The sequence below is a fragment of the Tympanuchus pallidicinctus genome, unplaced genomic scaffold (assembly GCF_026119805.1).
Source record: "Tympanuchus pallidicinctus isolate F22 unplaced genomic scaffold, pur_lepc_1.0 scaffold4, whole genome shotgun sequence".
Taxonomy (NCBI): domain Eukaryota; kingdom Metazoa; phylum Chordata; class Aves; order Galliformes; family Phasianidae; genus Tympanuchus; species Tympanuchus pallidicinctus.
Genome location: NW_026294758.1, coordinates 18675468 through 18697754, shown reverse-complemented (window position 1 = coordinate 18697754; position 22287 = coordinate 18675468). Strand labels below are relative to the sequence as shown.

Below are 22287 nucleotides of genomic sequence, written 5' to 3'. Positions count from 1 at the left end.
GCAGACCTAAGAATATTGTAGATGCAGGTAGAATCTATTCTGTCAGGACCAACTTCAGCCACTTTGAAGTCACTAGCAACCTCTTTTAGGTCTCCTACATTTATCATCCAAAGTGTGGATGGTGCTTTTTCAAGTATTCACTGGCACTGGCAACTGTGCATGGAAAACAGCTGACCAAAAATGGTGCACTAACTGTTCAGAAACAAGTTTTACATACTCAGCAAGATTTATTTATTTTTCTACTTCTTCTTTGTTGCTTTAGTATAAACTTACTCCTTTAAGCAATGAGCAAATCCAAAAATCTGTAATAGAGGATAGAAAGTTTCTAAACTAGAATTTGTTCCCAGCAAGGTATGAACTTGCTCCTCTGGTCTTTTCTGTATTTCAGTGACTACAAAATCTGCTACTTACAACTTGAAACTTGAGTTCTCTATGACTGTTTGCCACTGACTGTCTCATAGGGCTTCCAACATTGCTTGCTTAATCGTTCATTTCTACCATCTCCTCCTTTACTGGGACAGCAGTCAGCTTTCCCCAGTGCTTTAAGGTTTCATAAGTGCTGGATGTGCATAAATGGTAAGTGGGGAGTAGCAGGTGCTCTGTGGTTTTTGTAGCTTCTGAGCCAAAGCAGCACTGCAGAGTTCTCAGATAAGTCTTCTTCTGGCTAAGCAATAGAAATAAGAAAATCTAACTGCAACCTCAAGATAAGATGGTGTGCTTTTCAAGAGGCAAAAGCTTCTGAGATTGTTTTGCAACTGTTTGTTAAAATGAATCCAAAGGAAAAATCAAGGGGATATTTTATATTGTTTAATTGTGTATATACTGGATTTGTTTTTTTATTTTGATTTTATACAGCATCTTTTGTGCTGCACAATAAAACATCTCTGTTTTAGCAGGTATGAATCCTGCTAAAACAAGGTGCAATCACTGTGCTCTGGTAGCTGCTCAGTACTCTTATGTTAGTGGTTAATTATGAAGCACTGCCACTGTTCTCAAGGTATAGGAGCCTGACTGGTGCGAGTTCCAACCTTATACAGAACTGAAGCATGGAGGAAGTGTGACAAAAAAAAAGTATGTCGAGGCTGAAGTAGGGCTTTAGACACATAGGTTTCTCAGCTACAGGTTTGTTTTTTCTTTATGCCCAGAGGAAAACTGGTTTAACATGTTATGATATTCTACTATTGGATCTCGGGACTTGAGTGTCCTTGGTGTGAGGAGGTACACTGGCATCTGAAGGACAAGATCCTTGCAGTGTTCCTCCTGCTGTTGCACAATCTCAGCCTTTCTGCCAGCACCAAAAGACCTTCTGAGGACAAAACAACAGTCCTTTTCATTTGTAAACAGTTTTTTCTATGCTCTTGTTAGTGGAAAGTTTGTGCAGAACAGGAGGACTTGGGACCTGTAGACACGCTTAGAACCAGGAATAATAGACTGGTTTCCATTAGCCTGCTGAAACAGCAAGCAGAAGTGTGTCTGCCCTAGACTTACACTGAACATCAGATGCTGAACCCAGTAGAGCAAGGGTACTTTGGCTCAGAGCAGAATACACTTGTTACTACCTAACTGACTTTACTTAGCCTGTCAGTCTGAGAAGTCAGCGGAGAGAAATGGACATGAGCTAATTAGATCACTTCTATCTGTTTATTAACTCATCAGATCACACAGTAAGGTCCTGAATGTGATCTTGATGGGAATGTGTTTTCTCAGGACAAGGCAGGCTCCTGGGACACGTGTAACTCTGCAGTATAATCTCCCAGAGTCCCACTTGCCTTCCTGGAGACACAATCTTTTGTGACTGGGAAGGGATTTTACTGCCTAACTCTTACAGACTGTGCCTAGTGCGGTAAGGATGTGCTTGGCCCTGCATCTGGATTGTGCTTGCTAGAATGCCCAGCCAATTTGTATGTTATAGTTGCAGACAATTTAAAATCTCACCTCTCGGTGTCTGGTAGTCTGGTCTGAATGTCTTGGCCAAAGGTCAGGCTCCTTCATCTAGGGGCTTGTGTTGTCTAATCAGCTGTAATACAAGTCCAAAGTTCACAGAACTCCACCCCAATACTTCTTCATGGAACTGGTGAACAAGTGGTGAACATTAAATCGATTCACTAACCTTGCACTTAGTCCAGCTCAAAAGACTGGAATCTTTTAACACTCAGTAGTCTCTTATCTGTGTGGTTTTGCTTTTGCATTGCGTGCTGCTCTTCTGCTTCTGACCTTAACTTTAGGTGGTTCACCACCTTGTCCCCTTGAAGTAGGCTAATGTAGGCCAGAAAAGTAAGAACACCTTAATAGCATAGTTTCTCTGCTGAGAGGCTTTAGAGTGCTTCCTGAGAAAAGAAAGCCCAAGAGACATCCCTGCATCCTGAGGATCGTGTGTCTGGCCCTGGGGAAATGTATTTAGTTAGTGTTTTACATCCTTCTCCTGCAGATACAGTGGATAGTGTTCATGGATACAGTAAGAAAGACACTGCATGTCGCAGAAGCTGTTTTGTGATGTGATGCTCTGAGGCATTTCTCTATTTCATCCCGGTACCACAGACCTAATGCAGGGCTCAGGAGTGAGAACTGCTCAACTTGGTCTTATGTGCTTCCTCGTATTGCTGGCAAACTGCAGGGTTCAGCACAGTGTGGGGTGTGTTCTGTTCTGATGGTTTTATTCATAGGAACATTCTAAGTGAATTTGATTGCACTAAGGAATGTGGAAATTGTCAAAAATACTGACTCAGTTTACCCTTTTTCTACAAGGAGTTGTCTAGATATTATTTTTGTTCTTTTATCAATGAAAATATTGCCCACAAAACATGCCACTTGTGTACCTTTGTGTTCTATAGCTCTCAGGTACCAGAGATTGGATAAGAAGTCAGTGAAGAGTGTGTTATTGCCTGTGTCATTAGAAACAGAAGTACCTGCTCTCTTAAAGCAATGGCCCAGTGCTACTGAAAGGAACATTTGCTTTACTGCACTCTAGATTTGGGGTCAACTCAGAAATATTATTTTTCTATTCAGTTGTTCCAGAAATAATTTTAGGACATTACCAGGCAGCAACGATCAAGCCCTGCTGGCTCCATGAAGGGCTGTGGCAGACCACCCTGCTCTCCTCCCTTCCCAGGGAGCTGCCCCACTGCCACTCTCCAGTGGCGTGCAACAGAAAGCAGTTATAGATGGGTTTTTTAAAAACTTTTATTGACAAATGCCACATTAGGTATTACCTTGAAAATTCAGATACCACTACTGTACTGCGCACAGTTTACAAAATCCCCAACATTTTCATGTGTTTTTCAGAGAAAACACACTACTATGATTTATTAGCTGAGTGGCAGCTTCAGTACCAAGAGGTCTGGCTTCTGTGCTTAGGGGTAGAATCAGAAATATACTCTTAGCAGGCTCCTGCAAAGAAAGAAAAGAAATCTCAGCTCAGGTAAGTAAATGTGCAAAGTGTTCTACCAGCCTTTTAGCCTTTAGTGAAACTGGAGCTAACATCTTCCTAGACTACTGCTGATTCACAGAACAAGACAGGCTGTGTCATTCTGTACCTGTTCTCCCAACTTTTGCTAGACACAGACAACTGAGTTTTAGCCCTCTGAACACATCAACACGATCCCATGAATATGAAGGGACAAGGGGCAGGGATGCCCCACCATCCCCATAACCAGGTGTGATGCCAGTGCTTGCTCTGCCTTTTCCTGTCTGGCATTGCAGAGCACTTGAATCAGAGTGGCAGCCTCCAGCCCTGGTCCTCCGGTCTGGCTTAGTACAGGGCCTATCTCCAGGCAACGTGCTATGTGTAAAGGGTGGCCACCAAGAAGAGACACTTTTGCACCCAACGTAGCTGTAGAAATTAATCTGCCTACCACAGGAACAGCTGGAAGATCAGCTTCCATGGTCCCAGGAAAAAAAATGTCCTCAAAACGGGCCCTAGATATGCTCCATTAGCGTGTGTGTGAAGCAGCTGCTAACTCTCACTGCCAGCATACACAGCCAGAACTGCTGCTCAAAGCCCCTCATTGCTGCTGTTCAGACAGCCTAGGACACAAAATGAGCTAAGGAGAGGAGCACATTTCTCTCTGGAGGCAGGTTTCCTTTCTTTTCCTCATGGACGATGCACAAACATGAGTAAGATGCTGTTACTCAGGTGGCCTCCAACCTATTTGATACAGAGGAGCTGATTCCCCTTTGTAACATGTCAGTGTCAGCACACAAGGGGAAACTTAAGGCCGTGGAACAGGGTCTCTACCTCCTGTGGACTTGCCTTTTGCAGTGTTTTCTTATGAAGTTAAAAACATCGTAAACGATTACAGCTTGGCTTGCTGCAGCTCTGCCACACTGACAGCAAATGCGGTCACCTCCCCTGCAAGCTGCCTGTGCAGCCATTTCTCTGCGGGTTGGCTTGAGGTACCTGACTGCAGCACAGGCTGGAACTGGCCAGACATGCAGATCTCCTCCTGCTTCTGGCGCACAATGCGCTGGATGGCGGGGGGCAGGCCACGGGGGTTGCGAGAGAAGATCAGGGAGTAGCCATCATCACAGGAGCCATCCTCCTTCAGGCTGCGGCAGGCGTAAGTAATGGCGTAGTTGTCATAGTCGGTGTCAATCACCCAGTAGTTGTCCCCTGAAACACAGAGCATGTGGTTGTTACTGTAGGCATGGTAGACTGATGGCGGACTGGGCTGCGCAGCACAGAGAGGCCACACTTCTACAAAGGGCTGGGCAGCCTCCTGCAGGACTGAGAGTCTCCCACCTCCGGCACGTCTCCACCTGTGAGGTGAAGAACTGGAGCAGACATGGTGCAGCCTGAGTTGTGGTCACAAATGCACAAATCCAGGCAGTGGTAAGCTCTAGGCAGCACAGTAAGGAGGCAGGAAGAGGCACTCACCACCACTTGACAGATAGCTCGCCAGGCCCTGGTACGTCATGTACATCTTTGCAGGAGTGGTCGGGTCTGGCACTGTGTACTGAGCAGCCATGTCAGCACAGATTACCCAGAACCTGCAACGAGACCCGCAGGACTGATGGTAAGACTCTGGGTGAACCCCACTGAGGACTGGGCAAGCACCAGGCCAGATTCAGCTCAACACCCTCAGACACAGTCATCCCTAGTGCAAAGCTAGTCTGCTATTAAATGCAGCGAGTATGTGGCTCCATTAATGCCGATGCCTGGCTGCTCTGCTCTGGCCCCACTATCTACAGAGCTGCCATGCTGAGGCTAGGCCAGGATCCAACCCCTCTGCTGGGAGTACCTCTCCTCTCCTTTCACCTTCCTTGTCTATTGGCACAGGGATGCCTGTTACATGCGCAGAAACAAGCACAGACAGCCTCTGCTGGCCAAACCAGTCAAAGTCTTTTGCCCAGACAATGGGAGCCTTGTAACTACCCAGACAGACAGTCTTCTTCATCCTTTTCCACTAATGGTCCTTATTCACACCCCTTTGCTTTGTGCCTCCCCACAGTATGGCAAGCATTACTGGATTTGTGAAGCACTGGAAGGCTCTCCATTTGCATTCTGTGGGATGTATTTCCTTCTTATGCTGCCTTTACAGAAAGAAATTCCCGGCAGCCTTTATATCCCACCTGGTCTCTTAAGAGTCCTTTCAGGAATCTTCCCACCCAACTGCATGCCTGCAAAGCTTCCTTCAGCTTTGCTAAAGTGCCATGCTGTTAGAACTAAGGTCTGCAGCCACCTACTCTGCTCTATTATTCATGCAGTTAGGTAGTATTCAGTACCTGATGCAGAACAGAACTAGCGCTGGTCTGCTGGAAGACCCAGACTGTCTTCTCCACATGCAGAAAGCTATTTAATCCCTACATATATTGTAATCCCTTACAGTAACCATGACTGACAAGCAGAATTCTTAAGGTTCTTTCCATCTGTCTGTTCAGGCACCACAGTGGTATCTAAGAGCTAACTGAGCGTTTTTCTCAGAAGTCTGCTTAATGCTATGTTGAATGATCAGCAAAAGCAATTCTTGCTTATGCTTGTTACCTTCCCTTGATCCTCTGTGAAACCAGCACTGTTGTGCTCTCGTCTGCCTGCAGGCTTGCTAGCTCTTTTCTCTTGTCTGGGATTTACCTAATAGCTCCATATTCAAGATTGGGCTTTATAATTGAAACTGGAGGTCATGCAGTCATTTTTGATACATCCAGACCACAGCCAGGGTAAGAACTAACCCAGACTCAGAAGTCTAGCCATTAATGTACTGGCTTGATCCATCTTTCTTTTTGGACAAAGACAACCCGTTTGCATTGTGTGCAATGACAGATCATCATCCATGTCCCCACGCTGAGTACCTCATGGCAGCTGCTGGAACTATAAGTTAAGAAAGCTTACCCAAAAAGCTTCACCCGGCCCTTGGAAGAAGCTGTCATTGTGCCATCTTCCTCAACAGTGTATTCAGCAGAGATGTTATCCTGAAGGAAAAGGCCTTCTGGATCCTTCTTGGCCAAGGCATACCATTTCCCTGCGTACTAAAGTGAAAGATTATTACTATACAGATTAATCACCACTTCAAGATTAGCACAAGAGCATTTCTATAAATAACGTGCACTTCTACCGATTGCCCTGCCCAAAGTGAATGTGAGTCATGTGGGTACAACCCATGCAGGTCCTGCTCCACTGTGTGGTTAACTCTTGCCTCGTGCCTTGAGAAGCGGGTCTCACAACTCTGCATTTCTGTCTGCATTTACTCTGTCATTTGAGAAATGCTTGACACAGCTACCCAACTCTGAAAGCTTCTCCTGCCCTGGAGTGCCTGATGTGAATCAGAACAGTTCTAGTTACTGTTTAGCACCCTGCTTTTCCACGTAAGATTAAAATGCCAATAACAAAATGCATCCAGAAAGACACAAGCAACCTGTCAGGAGTCACTCTGGTGGCTGTCAGGGGCCAAAGCTGGTCTCTTAACAGTGCCAACAGTCTACCCTGCATAGCCGGAGATGATACAGAGATGAAATGATGTTCTGGGGCAGGCCAGCAGCAGGGTGTGGTGTGGGAGAAGTGAGACTAAGAGGAAAATTCTTAGAAAAAAACATGGAGTTCCTGGAAATGCAAAAGCAATATCTAGTAAAATAAAAAAAAAAGGTGTAAGCGAGACAGTGAAAGGCAGAAAGGTCCTCAGAAGTTAACACTGTCCATGGAAACACTGGGGAAAGCTGAATTTAGCTGGGTTAAATTCGTTTGAGGCCTGAGCTGAATTTCAGCTAATAGTGTGACATCCCTGACTTCTGGGGCCAGCTTTTCCACAACACTCAGAAGGTTAAGGAGTAACAAGGCAAGCAAACTGTAGAAGCAGCATTTGAGAGACAGCGTTGGGAAAGAAGTTAACTTCTTGGTGAGGAGCCCTTTTAGCAACCTCCAAGTTGGAAAATGAGTTCACATAGCTAAGCTTCTTCACACATACTCTGTTTACCAAGATGAAGTAACCGTAATTACCCTTTTTGGATCAAAATTGTCTTTCACAGAGAAAGAGTCCACTGCACAGGTCTGAGCTAGGCTATATTCAACCGTGGAGAGGATTGATGCCAGGAAAAGGTATTGTGCGTATTTCATTCTGCAAGACAAAAGCAAATGGGCAGAGTTTTATTTCATGCACTAAATGTGGATAGCTAGTGCTATGCCTACAGATGCTATATATATAGCTCCTAATTTTAGCTAGTTTTGAAGCTAGTTTTCTTCAACACTCCAGTACTGTACTGTTTATTGCACTGAGAAACGTGGGTCAATGTGGAGCCTGATTCCAGCAAATCTGAGCTCCATTGGCAATTGCTTTGCAAGATAATTTTGCTTGACAGTAGTAGCACTGCAGAAAATAATGTTCTGATGAATTCTGATATAGCATTGTAGGGTGGAAGGACGTTATTCCTGAGTATGCCCATCACTTTGAAAACAGCAAAGCTGTGTTCAATATGACCAGTTCTTGTCAGTGAATCAGGTTCCTCCTAGAAAAATACATCTTAGGATTGTTTAACTTTACATCCGCCTTACAAACATAACAAATAATACTTCATTGCTGGAGCTGGATCTGCCATTGCAGATCAAGCTCCAGAAATGATCTGCAATCACAGCTACCAGATGACTATGGCTATTTTACTTTCCCAGGGCATTCCATTCTCACCCATACCTCTGTATGTTCGTTCCTCACACTTTGGGAAGAGAGAGCAACTGCATATACATTCTTACATAGTACTCAACCCTGAATATTTGCTCTGATGCCCCCCCAAAAAACACCACAGCTGCTTGTATCTTGCTTTCAACATCCAAACATCTATCAACCCAGGTCTTCCAGACACCCAAGCAGCTACTCTGTTCCCAGCTACTGCCATGCAAGCTGCTCTTTCCTACTGCAAGATCTGCTGATCGGTCTCACCTCTGCTGAAGAGACACCTACCTGTTGGGTAGAGGTGCTGAAGATCCCTGAGATTACTCTGCTTCAGTCTTCAGGCTGAAGTCAGCAGGAGAGTTTTGTGTCAATTGCCCTCCAGCTGCCTTTAAATAATGAATCTGCAAAGTCACTAATTGGTTATTTTTGCTCATGTGCCTGAATAAAACGCTTAATCTGGATAATCCATTATATAAAAACCAACAGTAATCCTCACACTGGTGTGTCTGACTGCTATTCTAATACAAACACAGCTTTTACATAATGGAAAAAGCTGTCCAGAAAGCTAATAACTTTGCTGATGTGATTGTACCACACCTTTGTCTCATTGAGATCTTCCTATTTCTTACACGTGTTAGGAGAATAAGCACTGAGCATTAATCACAAACTCATGGACCATACATATTCATCTGCACAGGCACATGTTCATATTTGATTACTTGTTTGGAGCAGTTATATTTTTAGCCCTTCCAATATCTGCATTATCAAATGAGGATGATCCGTCCAGGAGCAGACAGATATTATGCATTGACTGCTAAAATGAAACCCTCTACTAAAAAAACATATGCACAAAAAAAAAAAAAGATTTTGCCTTTATATCAAAAATGTTGATAGTAAAAAGTACCTGCCATTCTTTCAATTTTCTAAAGTGATCAAAGGTTTTTCCCAACTGTACCGGCTGGCTGTGTACTTTTTCCAACTACGGTCACCTGGATAGTGGTAGAAAATTTCAGCCACTCCTTTACGAGTTGGCTCACTGTTGATGACTTCTTCCATTGGGCTGATGGGTGCTGGAAAGACTCAGACACTCTCACTAGGGATAACCACAGTTTCTGTCAAGTAAGGCCAGGGAGTCTTGAATCTCCAGGTGCTGCTGAACAGTTTGGGCACTGGCAAAAAGGGTAAGGCCTTTTGGATGTGTGGTCTTGTTGCAGTGATCATTTGCTTGCGCAGGAATTCCTCAACAGAAGCATACAACCCAGCTCTCTGGCTATCTTGGTGTATACTATCTTGCTTTCCAAGCAGCTTCTTCAGAGGTGCCCATTACGTAGGAAAGACAGAGCTAGCTTTCTGCCAGGGGAAACTTTGGTTTGACCTTTGTGCAACTTCCATTTATATTTCAGAAGGAGACAAGGATACTTGGCATCTGCAAGTCTGGTGGAGTGACTGAGTGTACCTTGCTCTTCCAACTGAGCAGCATGAAATTGGCTTTTAGTGTTTGCTTCACATGCAGAACCTTCACAGGCACAGCCTTCCTAAAATAGCAGAGGTTTGCTGAGCACAGGCATTAAAACAAAAGACTTTGGATTAAACAAAAATTGGCTTTCAAGCCAATCATAGCCAGTACTGTGGTCAGGGTGAGAGTGTGGGAGAACATGGCTAAAAAGACAGTCTAGTCCTTGAGCGGGTAGGAACTCATTCAAAAATACCCTCTGTGGAACATTCCTTTTATGACTCTAAACATCAGTACCAAGCCTTTACTAGATCCCTGTCACACAGAGGTAATGTCAGCAACTGCCAATAAAATATCTGTAGGCACTACTGAAATGTCTGCTGGAGACTGCCCTGCAACACTTACAGGCATTGCCCTTCCCACAAAATGGTGATAAAGGTATTGTCTTCTGCCTGAGAGGTGGGAAGACTGCATGGCAAACTGCGCAGTAGAACATGGAGGTGCTAAAATTGCTGTCTTAGCAACATCTTGGGCAAGTTCACCTGGGGTTACTGCATACCTGAAACTTGCTCCTGGTTCAGGATCCATCTGGGTTGCATATCATGTGGAGATTGGGGCAGATTTCAGAGGTGTGCTCATGCTTTAGGAACCATCGAGAGAGCAGACAGGACAGGGTTTTGATCCTCAGCACCTATGGGAAGGGGATAGCCAGTGGAGCATTTGGAGATGGTCACCGTTAGGAGCAATAGCACTTCCTTCCCTGTCTGTTGGTGGCTCAGTTCTTCCAGTGACAAGAAGACATGAAGATGCAGGGAGGTAATGCATGCCCAGCTGATCCAACAAGGCATGGGGCACTTCACCTTCTGCCTGGAAACTTGGTGGTTTTGTTTTCTAGAAAGGTGCCAAATAGCCATTTTCCAAAATAACCCTTCAGCTGCTCACCATTTGTTCTGTACCTCAGGGATCAGCAGGGCCCCCAACACTGTGTGTGAAAGTAACCAGCTCTGTTAGTTCAGACACAGCAGCTTACCTGCAGCCTTGTCCACAGCCCTAGGACACACAGCTTACCTGCAGCCTGTACAGCCCTAGGACACACTCCTTGCCTTCGCTTCTTGTTCAGAAAAAGTTGCTGCATTTAGGAGTGGGAAGAACATTAACAGAAGTCTATAAATGCTCGACAAACCTTGTCAATTTCACTAGCTGCTTTGTGAGAGGTTAGGTGCCCACCAGCTTTTCAAACAACCCTCCTTGAAATAAAATCTGAGCTCAGAATTGTTCTTTTCTGCTCCTAAATGGTGACTTAAGAAAGAATGAACTGCAGCATTTTCTGTAAATTAGAATGGCTTTGAAACACTTATCACTTCATCTGTTTCCAACAAAAGAGATTAGTTTATGTCCCTGTGAGACATAGGTGACACTTGAAGCCTTGCTTAGGTGACCACTTAATCCCTTGGATCCCTTGGAGATTATCGACATGCTAATAATAGCTAATCACAGCCCAAGATTTTGGTTGGTGACTGCAACATCTGTCACTCCATTACTTGCTGCTTGGAGAAAGAAGAAAACAGTATCAAACTAACCTTCACTTTAACAGTATTGCTGTAGTGTATGCTGGGCATATAAAAAAAAAAAAAGGGGAGGAAAGCATCAAAGTATGCTCCTGGACTGGTTAAATTTGATGTAACATGAAGTGGATCTTATGAGAACAAAGGTGCACTGAAGGGTCTGGTTGTCAAAGAAGACATCCAAGAGTATCTTTCAGGCCTGCTAATCAAAACTGGCTATTGTTTATACAAGCTCACACTAAATAGAATGTTCAGTCCGTTGTTCTAAGCACAAGAGTCTGAATGGCCTACAGTAAAGCAGGATTGCAGATGAGATAATTAGTGGCCTATTCTGCCTATCCTATGAAATACAGAAGGAGCAGTTTTGGTTTTCCTATCCCCAACAGCCCCCTCCTTATGCCTTATTATTGGAATAAGCGTTGGGTAAACTGTTCTGGGAATTACTGCAATTGCACTGCCGGCTCAGATTTAGCAACATGCGCTAGCTCAGCAGCTGATAGCATAGTCTGAGATCTCTAAATAGCCTCCAGCATCAGGCCTTCAGTTCCCTGCTGCCCACAAGGCAATTAACTTGTGAGCTTGTTTACCAATGTGCTGGAGAACAATTGCCAGTAGTTGGATTTTGAGTTGCTCTTGTTAAAGACACAGTGGTGGTTATTGTGCTATAAGTCAGGAGGATTTCCAGCTGTAGCTTCACTCCATTTCATGCTGCTGGGGATGCAGGGCATCCTTCTGGGGTTGTCATACATGTGCCCACAATCCTGGAGGATCCATATCCTCACGCCGGGTCTGCCCAAAGCCTGAGAGGACGATGATGGCCTGCCCTGTTTTCTTTGCCAAGGCAGGAAGAAGGAGGAATTCTTGTGGTGGCAGGCCACATAAAGGCCACTGGATGAGGACTTTGTGGTTTCTGTTACTTCTTCTCCAAAATGCTGATCTTTCCTGACAAAGAATGGTGCAATACTGATGACAGAAAAATCACTTGAAGTTTGTTCCTCTGTGATTCAGGGGTAAGGTTCCTGGGTGTGTTGCGTCATTAGATAAAAAAGCAGCATAAATCACTGCTTTATGACTATTAAGGCACAATTTAAATACTTCATTGCTTTAAACTGAAAGGCATTCTTCCTTTCTGGAATATGATAATGACATTCCTACTAAACATATTGACCGGCACTTTGCAGACCAGGGGTCATCTGCTCTTCTGCACTTGAACACACAGCCCAGGTGGAGATAGACTCACATGTGTTCCTGGCTTGCAAAAGAAAACAAGAGGATGCAGAAGAGACCAGGAGCCAACCACAAGATGCGGTTGACCTGGGGGGTGTCCTTTTCCATCCTGCCCACCCCTGGGAAGCAGGAGAGGAAAGCATTAGGCTCCACCACTTTTCGTTGCATGCCACCCACTTCAGTGACAGGTGCAGCTTGAATTTCAAAAATATGCAGGGACATCAGCTTTTTTCTTGCAGCTACTGCAAAATTTTTGAGACCTTAAATGGGCTGTTTCTCTAAGATCTACTGCCCAGCAACACATGAGTCCTGAATGTCTGTGTCTTTTCTTTCCAAGGCTGCAATACATTTGGTATTACTTATTATAGTATCATAGAGCCATATAATTTTTTGAGTTGGAATGGATTCTTAAAGGCCATCTAGTCCAACTCCCCTGCAATGAACAGGGACACTGACAGCTCAGTCAGGTGCTCAGAGCCCCATCTAGACTGACCTTGGATGTCTCCAGGCATGGGACATCCAGCACATCTCTGGGCAACCTGTGCCAGTTCTTCACTATCCTTTGTCGTAACATTTTTCTCCCCTCCAGTTGCACTGCCTAGCCAGGTTGGATTTTTCTCATTTTGTATGCACCAAGAGCAGAGTCACAGTGGTTTCAATAGGACCATTGTCACAGGTCTGGCCACAAAACTAAACCGTGGCTTTAGTCCCAAGCCGTGGCAGCACAGAATGAATGCAGAGGTGGCTACATTTCTCCTGAAGTGAGATGTGAACACGCTGATGATCTGCTGGCCAAAGAGTGGATCATTTTTTTTTTGTGCTGTCACCTGTTTCCTGCACAGCTATGCAAAAGACGGTGTCAGCTTGATCAATAAACTGCTGAATTTTGCTTCAAGTCAGAACAATTTTCCCAATGGCCTATTGCTTCTTGGTACAAAGAGATCACTACCCAGCCTGGGACAACTCGATGAAAAACAGACATTTTTTTTACTACCAAATACAGAAGTGGATTTTTAAAAAATTTTATTATTTCCTAGCATTTGCTACTAGACATACTACTCAGTATTGTATGTCTACTTTTATTACTACTGAGCTGTGCTATTTGTATATCTTGACACATTTATTCATTTCAGTTGCAACATTTGTCTCCAGACAAAACATTTGTATTTTCTGCCAGTGCCCTGGTGCCTAAAGCGCAGAGGGCACCTGCTCCAGCACAGGAGTCTGCCTTTTCCAAATAGATGAAGGTGGCATCTGCAAACATGCTGGGAATTAAGCTGTCTGGAGCTAAGGTCTTTGCACATAGAGGCAGTCTTAGCATATCTCAGTAACCAGATGTTCTTCTCCTGGAGAGAGATGGGAGAAAAGGGGCTGTCTCCTTGGGACAGACCAACCCCCTGCCATGCTGCTCTGTTAGGTAGCAGACTAGAGCTCATTTAATCCCCTCTGTTTTTTGCAGGATGCCTCCTGAAGATGAGAAGCACAGAGGTTAAGAACTGTTTTTGAAGGAATAAGTTACGTGTATAGCATGGCAGGTCTAGTTCATGAACCAGGAACGAATCTATAGGCTTTAGCCTTGAGTCAACCAAGGTGTAAGGCTAGAACATCATATACTCAGAAAGCAATTAATACCTCTCAGATTTCTCCAACAGGATATTTATAGCTCCTTACATGGCATCTCAAGGTGGTTTACAATAAGATACTGCTGGCACAGGGCTTGAGCAGTTCTGAATAAGCCTGGATGTTCACTGCAAGCTTGAAGATGGATTTAAAAGCTAAAACCAGAAGCACAAATTAACAAAGCCAGGGGAATCTGTACTTGCATGCAGCCAAAGACCATTAGTCAGGCACCTGGCCTTAGCAAGCATTAGAGGACACTGTTTCTATCTGCAGCAGAAGGTGGAAAAAGACTAAGGAGGAAGATTTATATCACTCTGTTCTCCAAGGGGAGGGTGATTGTGAACATGAGGCTTAGTGAGTCACAGAGCTAGAGAATAAGCCAAAGGTGTTTGCATACACTTGGATTTCAGCTTTCAGCTTTCTGTCTGCTTTCCTTGTGGCCTTTATTATATTGCTTTAAAAAAAGGGAAAAAAAAAAAAAATGTGGCAGTATATTATTTTCAAAGCTATCAAAAATCATTAGATTGTTACTTTTCTTCATGGAAGATTTTTTGTTTCTTTTATAATTTAAGCAGATGACCTTCTTTGAAGCTGCAAGACCTGAGATAGGTCTTGCAAACAAAGATAACAAAGTGATTTGTTTTAGAGAGGAATCCAGAGGCCCAATCGACTCTTGAGGTCCCAACATGTTACTAAACGCTAAACGCAAAACCACATTTACATTCATATCAGGTTGAACAGCAAAACGGAAACGCTGGGAATTGCAGTATTGCTTCAGAAAGGAAGCTACTAATTCCCATTAAAAATATTATAACTGAACAACTTCTACTGAGGAGTGAACGTGAAGCGTTCCTTGGCCTATAAGGAGAGAAAAGAGTAGGAGTCATGACTGTTGCAGTCCCACTGCTGGAGCTGCAGCTATTCCGTACTTCTGTTTCCTCAGTTAGTCAGAGTTGTCTGTTCTTTGAATAAGAGCCACTCTCTGTGAGTACATGGCAGGGCCCTGCACTGTCACGTTAAGCTGGAAAGGCACGTCCACAAGCTACTTCCATCTTCGTTATCTTGGCATGCCATCAGCTTCTTTGTAAATGTACAGAAACATCTTCCCAGCCTGATTTCATTGTCCTGGTGCTCTTGCACTGGGAATTGCACAGCATCACCTGCTCCTGTCTGGATAGCCAAAAGCAAACTCTGACACATGCCCCACAAGATCTCTGCAGCCTTGATTTCCCTCCTCATGACAGCACCCTTAACGTGTCATTCCCCAAATATTTCCTTTCTCAACAGTGGATGCTCAAAGCATAGATGGACATTTTCTGATAGTTTTTGTCTCATGGCCTGTCTCATCATCACTCTTTTTATCCACTATGCTCTCCATGCTCTCTATATTCCTTCCCAAGTTTCATTCCTTGGCTGTTTCCATAGTTTCCATAGTTTCTCATGTGTTCATCAGCCCTTTTCTTCTTAACTGTTACTTTGTCGTCTTTTCTGTTCTTTCTTTATTCTTGAATTAACTGGAGTTAGTTTCTCTTCCCCATCTGTCCTTTACTAAGCAATACTAATATTACTTCTGTCTTTATTTCCATAGTGGCTGTGCTTTCTACAAATCACTTTTCTTGTCTGAGATGCTGCCCTCTTGTTCTCCAGGCATTTGCCAGTCCTGAGTTTTTCTTAGAGCCTCTTCTATTCATCATTTCACTTCCACTTTTGGGTAGACCTGAGCACCTACATTATGGAACTAGTGGTCTGCATTTAGGTTTCGTATGTTCTATTAATGTTATGCACAGCTTATTTGGGAAAGGCATTTACAGAGAAAGTGCAGAGTTTGGAAAAAGCTAGTGGGGGGCAGCGCTGCTAATGGCACAGGGTTGGGGCTGGATCACCTCTAAGTTCTATTCTGTGATGAAAACTAAGAGTAAGAGAATCTGTGCATGTTTGCAATGGAAATAAGGAGGATGAGAACAAGAAGTCAACTCACCATTCTAGATTTGGTGGACTTACTCAAAACTAGGCCACGTGTCCAGCTTTCTGGTATAGCAAAAATGTCTTTTCTCAAAGATCTCTTGAAGAATAACAGCTAGATATCCTAAATTCCAAACATACTTATGTGCTGGAGTGTACAGAAAGGGCTGCTAGTTTTGAACACCAAGACTTCTGGAACACTGGCTAATGCAGAGCCTAGACACTGCTTTTTCCTTTGAGAGAAGAGCATAACATCTCTCTTAACAGCAGACTGTTATTAAGGAAGAAAATAAATAAACATTGGCATTCATCTAAAACATGATTTAAAACTTTGCATTGAGCTATTTTTTGTTTGTTTGTTTTCCTTCCTGCTCTTCTTCCATCCCAGGTCATTCTGGTCTGTGCAGCAGTGCTATCTAAGGGTGCTGGGGCATGGCTGGGGTGGAAGGATCCCAAGCAGCAGCTCCCAGATTTCACTTGCCAGCCTCAAGGGACTTCCTTTGAGTAGGGAAGCTGGCTGGCTCCAGGCTAGGAAGCAGACCCTGGCTCTGGAGGGGTGAGGGGCATGGCCAGCATCCTCACTGGGCGGAAAGCTTATTCTTGGACACAAGCAGGTGGCATGAGAATATTACTCAGTAAATCAGATAAGCTGCAATCTTGTTATGCCAACGGATGAGTAAGCCTGGAAGGTTTGAGTGTAACTGCCAGTACATCATCCTGTAAGGATAATGTCTAATCAAATTAGCTACTTGCAATTCCCCTCACCCCCCTCAGCCTTTTGGTTAGGAGAAAAACATTGTTCCGATGAAGGAGGGGCAAAAGGATCTTCAGAGCTGTCATCCCCAGCTTTTGCCATAACTTTTTATTGCTTTATGGGTGGTATTGGCACCATCTGCTTTGGGCACAGTTCCATAGATGTCTCTCACAGTAATGCTTCCCTTGGGCAGAATGTTTTGCTTCATCTCCACTGGATGGTTTTCCTTCGCAATTTGAGCTCTCGGTATCATCCATCCTAGGACCACAGAGAGACTGTGATACGTGTTATTCAGAGGATAGGGATTTTATTCCAAGGGACTGCCATTTATTTTCCCAGCTACCAGCCATTGGGGCAGTTTAAACATTTGGGGTTTCCATCTGAAACTGCATTTAAAGGACATTCAGCACAGCAGAGGGCTTATGCCAACTCTGCAATTCAGTTTTAAAGCTATTAAAAACAAATGTGTGCAGCCACACGTGCTCAGATATTATTATGCTATGAGAGCCTAGTGCAAGTCTCCTAAAATAGCAGACTCATCCTTCTTCAAAATCCTCCATTGTCTGCCTAAGCCCAATCAAACAGCATTATCCAGATGCAGGCTTAGTCTGTACCCACCTCAGTTATCATTGCTGTGCCAATACAGTCCCACAGTAGTTTCCCTGAAGACCAAGGGAACACCTGCAGCCTGTGCTCTGTGCTTTAAATTTAGTGTGTGTCAGTCCGTCTTGATCCAAGGGGTTTACTTCAGAGCTGCAGGCTCCCTGTGTATTACTGATTCAGATTTCCACCTCCTATCTCTACCTGCCTTCAATTATACTACAGCCCTAGCTTGGCTTAATCAGTTTCATCCCTGTTTCTCCACTCTGTGGCTATAACATTCAGTACTTCAGGAACTTTGGTCTTTCCCCAGTAAAAGAAGTCTTATCTTCATGTTAAGTTTCAAATCTTGCATGCTGGGGAAGGAACTTGGATCCTTTATGTTTTGAGCCTGCAGTGTCGCTGTTGGATACTGTTTGTTTTTCTTTTAATCGTTTCAAAACAAAAACATTTATCTTGAACTGAACAAAATGTTTTGTACTGAACAAAGTACAAAAGTCTGCAAGACTGAGATCTAAAAGAGTGTCAGCTTTGATTCAACACAAATAGTTTTTCCACTTGCCATTGTCCAGTTCCCAAATCAAAACCCAAAAGTGCATATAATGATTTATATACTCCTTAAAACAGTCACCAAACTTGTTTACGTCAGCTTATGTGTAAAGAGGAAAGCCTGCTTGCTTGGAAAACACCATATGGTGCCAATCCCAAAGGACCTTCTGTTCAGACACAGGGCATCCTGCACACACCCTCCAGCTGCACAGATCTGTGCTGTGATATCCGTTTGATACACAGGCTGGTTGTTAGACATTAAAACAATTCAGGGAAGTGGCTGGGAGCTCCCAGAGAGATGTTCCTGTCACAAAAGTGACCTGGAACAAGGAAAGTCCAAGAAAGAGAAGCTGCCATGCCACAGGATGCTCAACTGTAAGAGGAACTGCACTTCACCTCAATCCATTCTCAAAATCCAGATGGTAGGAATCTTCTGTGGGATATCAGAATCCAAAATGTCTGTGTTACTCTCCTGAACAGGAAAGTTCTTTAAATACTTTGACCTTACCTGGTTCTTTCCACTCCCTGTTGGTATGGGATGAAACACAGCTGTCATCTTACAGCATGTTGGAAGGTTCCCAAGTTGGTACTGAATGGAGGTGGAGGTCTTGAAAAGCTGAATAATGACTTCAGTTTTCATCATGAATCATCACAAAAATTACTCCTGCAACCTTACAGTACTGCAAGTGAGGCTTTTACTGGTGTCCAAAAACTGGTTTCTTCAGTTTTAATAGGTCTGAGATGCAAGGGAAAGCTGAGGGCGAGGGAAGCTGAACTCTCATGAAAAGATGTTTTACTCCACCTGTTTCATCCATACCTCTTCCAGCAAGCAAGAGTCGTTACGTGTGCATCACTTCTGACAAGAATTTGCTTGGAAAAGGATGGCATCTTTATTTCTTGAGGTATCTAAGAGAAGAAAAGAGTGGTGTTTTCATTGCTTTCAGTATTCCCCTTGTTGTGGAAGCCCTTCCAGTGTGGTTCCATTATTTTCTCCTATCCTGTATGTCCAACACGAGAAACAAGCTGTTTCCTTCTTGTTAGTAGCCTTTTATACACTTATACTTTCAAACTTATACTGTTTTTTTTTGTTGTTGTTGTTTTTTGTTTTTGTTTGTTTGTTTGTTTTTTGTTTTTTAAATGGAGATGACTCAAAAGAGAGATGATAAACCTCAGTCTTTTTCACTCAGAGGTCACCTTTTCCCATTGTCTTTCAAGGCTACCCACTTGTTTAGAAGAAGTTGGTGTAATGTGTTAGGCAACAGAATGCTCCTCCAAATAGACACATATCCCTTTCTCCACATCAGTTCACTCATGTCCAGCCTGTGATAAGCCCAGATACTGGCTCACTATCCTGAAATCAACAAGTGACCGTTCTCCACATAAGCTGGGTTTTCTATGCACTCTTGGTGAGCTGTAGCCCACTTCTCCTATACACACTTGTTTGCAGTTTATTTTAACAAAGGTGCTCGAAAACATATACAGACACCTGACACAGCTTACATGTTGAATTAATATGCATCTTTGGACCCAGCTGTATGGCTATGACTACCTCTGCAGACAATCCTACTCAAAAAGTTTTTCCATTTAATTAATGAGCTACTAAAAGCCACCCTTCTTCTCGCAAATATATTTGCCACTACCTTTAAGGTATTTCATCTAAGCCCTCATCTTGAGAGAACATCTCACATCTCATTTCATGAAGTCAAGTGCTGTGTAAGCAGTTACTTTTCCTTCTGTCCTTAGAATTCTTTCTTTGGCGTGCAGGAAATTATGCTGGTTGGACACAATTTGCCCTTGACAAAACCACACTGGCTATAATTTTTCTCCTGCAGTTACTTACAGCAAATTTTTTGTTCTTGAATTTTCTGATAGTCTAGATTTAAGGCAGACTGCTATGGGATTCTCTTATTGTTCTGTTTTGCTACAAGAAAACTGAATCTATTTTTTTCTAGCATTTCACAGCCCCAGAAGGTTATTAGAAATAACAGCTCAGTGGTTACTTCATGCAGTCCTCTAAATACTGCAGTCCTTCAACATTGTTCTTGACATTCCTACTCTTCCCAATGTGGTAACATAAAATGCTCCTTGCCCTTTATATGCCTATTTTCATTTGATTTTGCATCTTGACCTTTCAGACTCTATTTTTACTGGTTCATGGAGTTTATAAGATCTTCAATAATGTTTTCATGCTTAATACTTCCTATTTTTCTATTTGTTTCTTTTACTTTTTATCTTAAGATTAACCAGATTAACGAAATATTCCATTTCTCCAATCTCAAATTCTCATTTAATGGTTTCACTGACTTTAACTCTGTCTCTAACTCTAGTTCTTTCCTATAGTTCTTCCCCTGAATACACTGAAAAGCAAAGAAAGCTCTCTCCTGCTCTTTCTGCCACCCTTAGCAGCCAGAAAACTACTGCAACATTAAAGACCTTAGAGGATAACTTACAACCTGAAGTGTTGCATTCCCTACAGATAAAAGGCAATTAAATTTCCCCATTGCTACACTGTCCTGTGCTTGTTGCTCACAGAAATACTCCATCCATCTCCATATGAGAGATCCTGGGGGGAACCCATCATGGTGGTCCTGAGATGGTTCTTGTCCCTTCTTCAGAATATCAACATGAAAGGCAATATGTGCATCTCTGGCCCACACCGCTTTCTACAGCAGTCTTTTTCAGAAACAATTCTGTTTTAATATCCTGGCTGTGTAATCTACTAGAAAATCTCTGCCATTTTAGCATAAATTCATTTAAGATGCTCAACCAGTTGATCCAACAAATTTCTTACTCCATCTCCAGTAACTCTAGGGAACTGAAAGACAGAACAGAAAGTGAGATTATAAATAACAAATTTCTAGGTCTGTGTGTCTGCCTGTACACCACTGTTTTACCTGTATTTTCTGAAAGGTCTTTTCTCTTGTCTATCTCCCCCGACACTTCAGTTTGCATGAATTTGTGTGAAGATGCTCACCTCTTCTTTCAGAGGCAGACAGCATCTAGTTGATCTGTCCTCCGTGCTGGTGTGAGACAAGGTCCTTCCCATTTGCCCTCTTCCTGAGCTCCAGACTTGCACATGTATGTATTTCTAATATTGCTGCCCCTGTTCCTCTCTTGTCACCATCCCTTTAGGCACTCACAGTCACATCTGGGCTTCTGTACACTCTTGGTAGTAGTGCCAGCATCCACAGGGGCAGGCAGCCTGGACCTTTACTCTTTGAGCAGGTGAGCCTTGGTTATCTTCCAGTAAGAAGGGCGATTTGGACTGAAATTCCCTCTGATCACCACTGATGAAGACTCTTGTATGTTGTTTAATTTCCCTAAGAGTAGTGCCCTTTGTGGCATTTGCAGCAAAAGCACAAACCGACACATTCAAGATTAGTGCCTGATAGCACCAAGAATAATTTACAGCAGCAGATAAAATACAATAGAAGTGGCTCTAAAAGAACAGCATTACCTCACTATTATTTATTCTGACAGTACTCTTTTGTGAAGAATAAACTTCATACCACTCCATATAGTCTTGGCATGACTGGGGAAGTTCCCACTGGTAGATGAAACCCAGTTATACAGGTCCAACACCCTGCGGCTGTAAAGGTTTTCCCGGCCTTTTGCTGCAGTCTGAACAACATCTGCACAGGGGGATCTAAGTCTGGTTGTAGCCTAGCTCAACATGGACATCTGACTGCAAGTGGGCATAGCAAAGCCTCTCACATAAGTGAGAGTTACAGAGTGGCCCGATAGTTGAAGGTGATAATTTTAGGTCATAATTTGAGGGATCTGGGGGATCTATCCCCTTATGTCTACTCTATTGAAGGTATAACGCACCTTCAGCACAGCTAAATGGAGAAATCAGCTCATGGCCCTCTTATCTGATGGGGCAACATGGTTCTTTGTGTTCAGAATGCAGGATGTCTCAAGCCTCAAAAGGATGGCCAGCATGAACTTTGCTCACAAAGAAGTGCAACTTGCATGGAGAGTCAGAGAAGAAAAAATACATAGCCAAGCTGATCTCTGCTATTGCAAAGGGCAATAAAAAAAACTCCAGCCAGATCTTCTTTTTGTCATTAGATAGATTTTCAATTTTGATTGCCACATCATTCTGTGCATTATTCTTTTAGCAGACACTAAAAGCTCCTGGACTGCTTCTGTTGCTACCATAGACCAAGGGTGTCTGTAGATTATACCTGCAAAATCTGTACATGGTATCATTCACTTCAAAGCCTCAGTTCCAGTAGAAATGCAGGTACAAACATTTTGTCAAAGGCATCCTGAAGTTCTTTGCCCTGGCTCTGTCTACTGAAGGAGAAAACAGCTATCCTGTTTCCTCACATATCAAATATTATATACAATTCAGTCTGTCTTGCTAAGTAGATGAATGGGATGTATCTATTCTATCTGAAACAATGCCTCATAATCCTGGAGGATTGCTGTATTTCTTCCCCCAAGAGAGGGCAGGAAAAT

The 22287-nt window shown here is 43.4% G+C and overlaps 1 protein-coding gene across 1 annotated transcript; it reads right to left on the bottom strand.

Annotated features, from left to right (window-relative positions):
- Positions 1–3198: 3198 nt before the first annotated feature.
- On the bottom strand, positions 3199–8475 carry LOC128089233 (purpurin). Its single transcript, XM_052700424.1, has 6 exons — positions 8382–8475; positions 7427–7544; positions 6326–6462; positions 4874–4986; positions 4397–4609; positions 3199–3387 (listed from the first exon to the last, which is right to left on the bottom strand). Exons 2-6 carry the CDS (start codon positions 7541–7543, stop codon positions 3377–3379), a joined length of 591 nt encoding a protein of 196 aa, XP_052556384.1. The 5' UTR covers position 7544; positions 8382–8475; the 3' UTR covers positions 3199–3376.
- Between the last annotated feature and the right edge of the window lie 13812 nt (positions 8476–22287).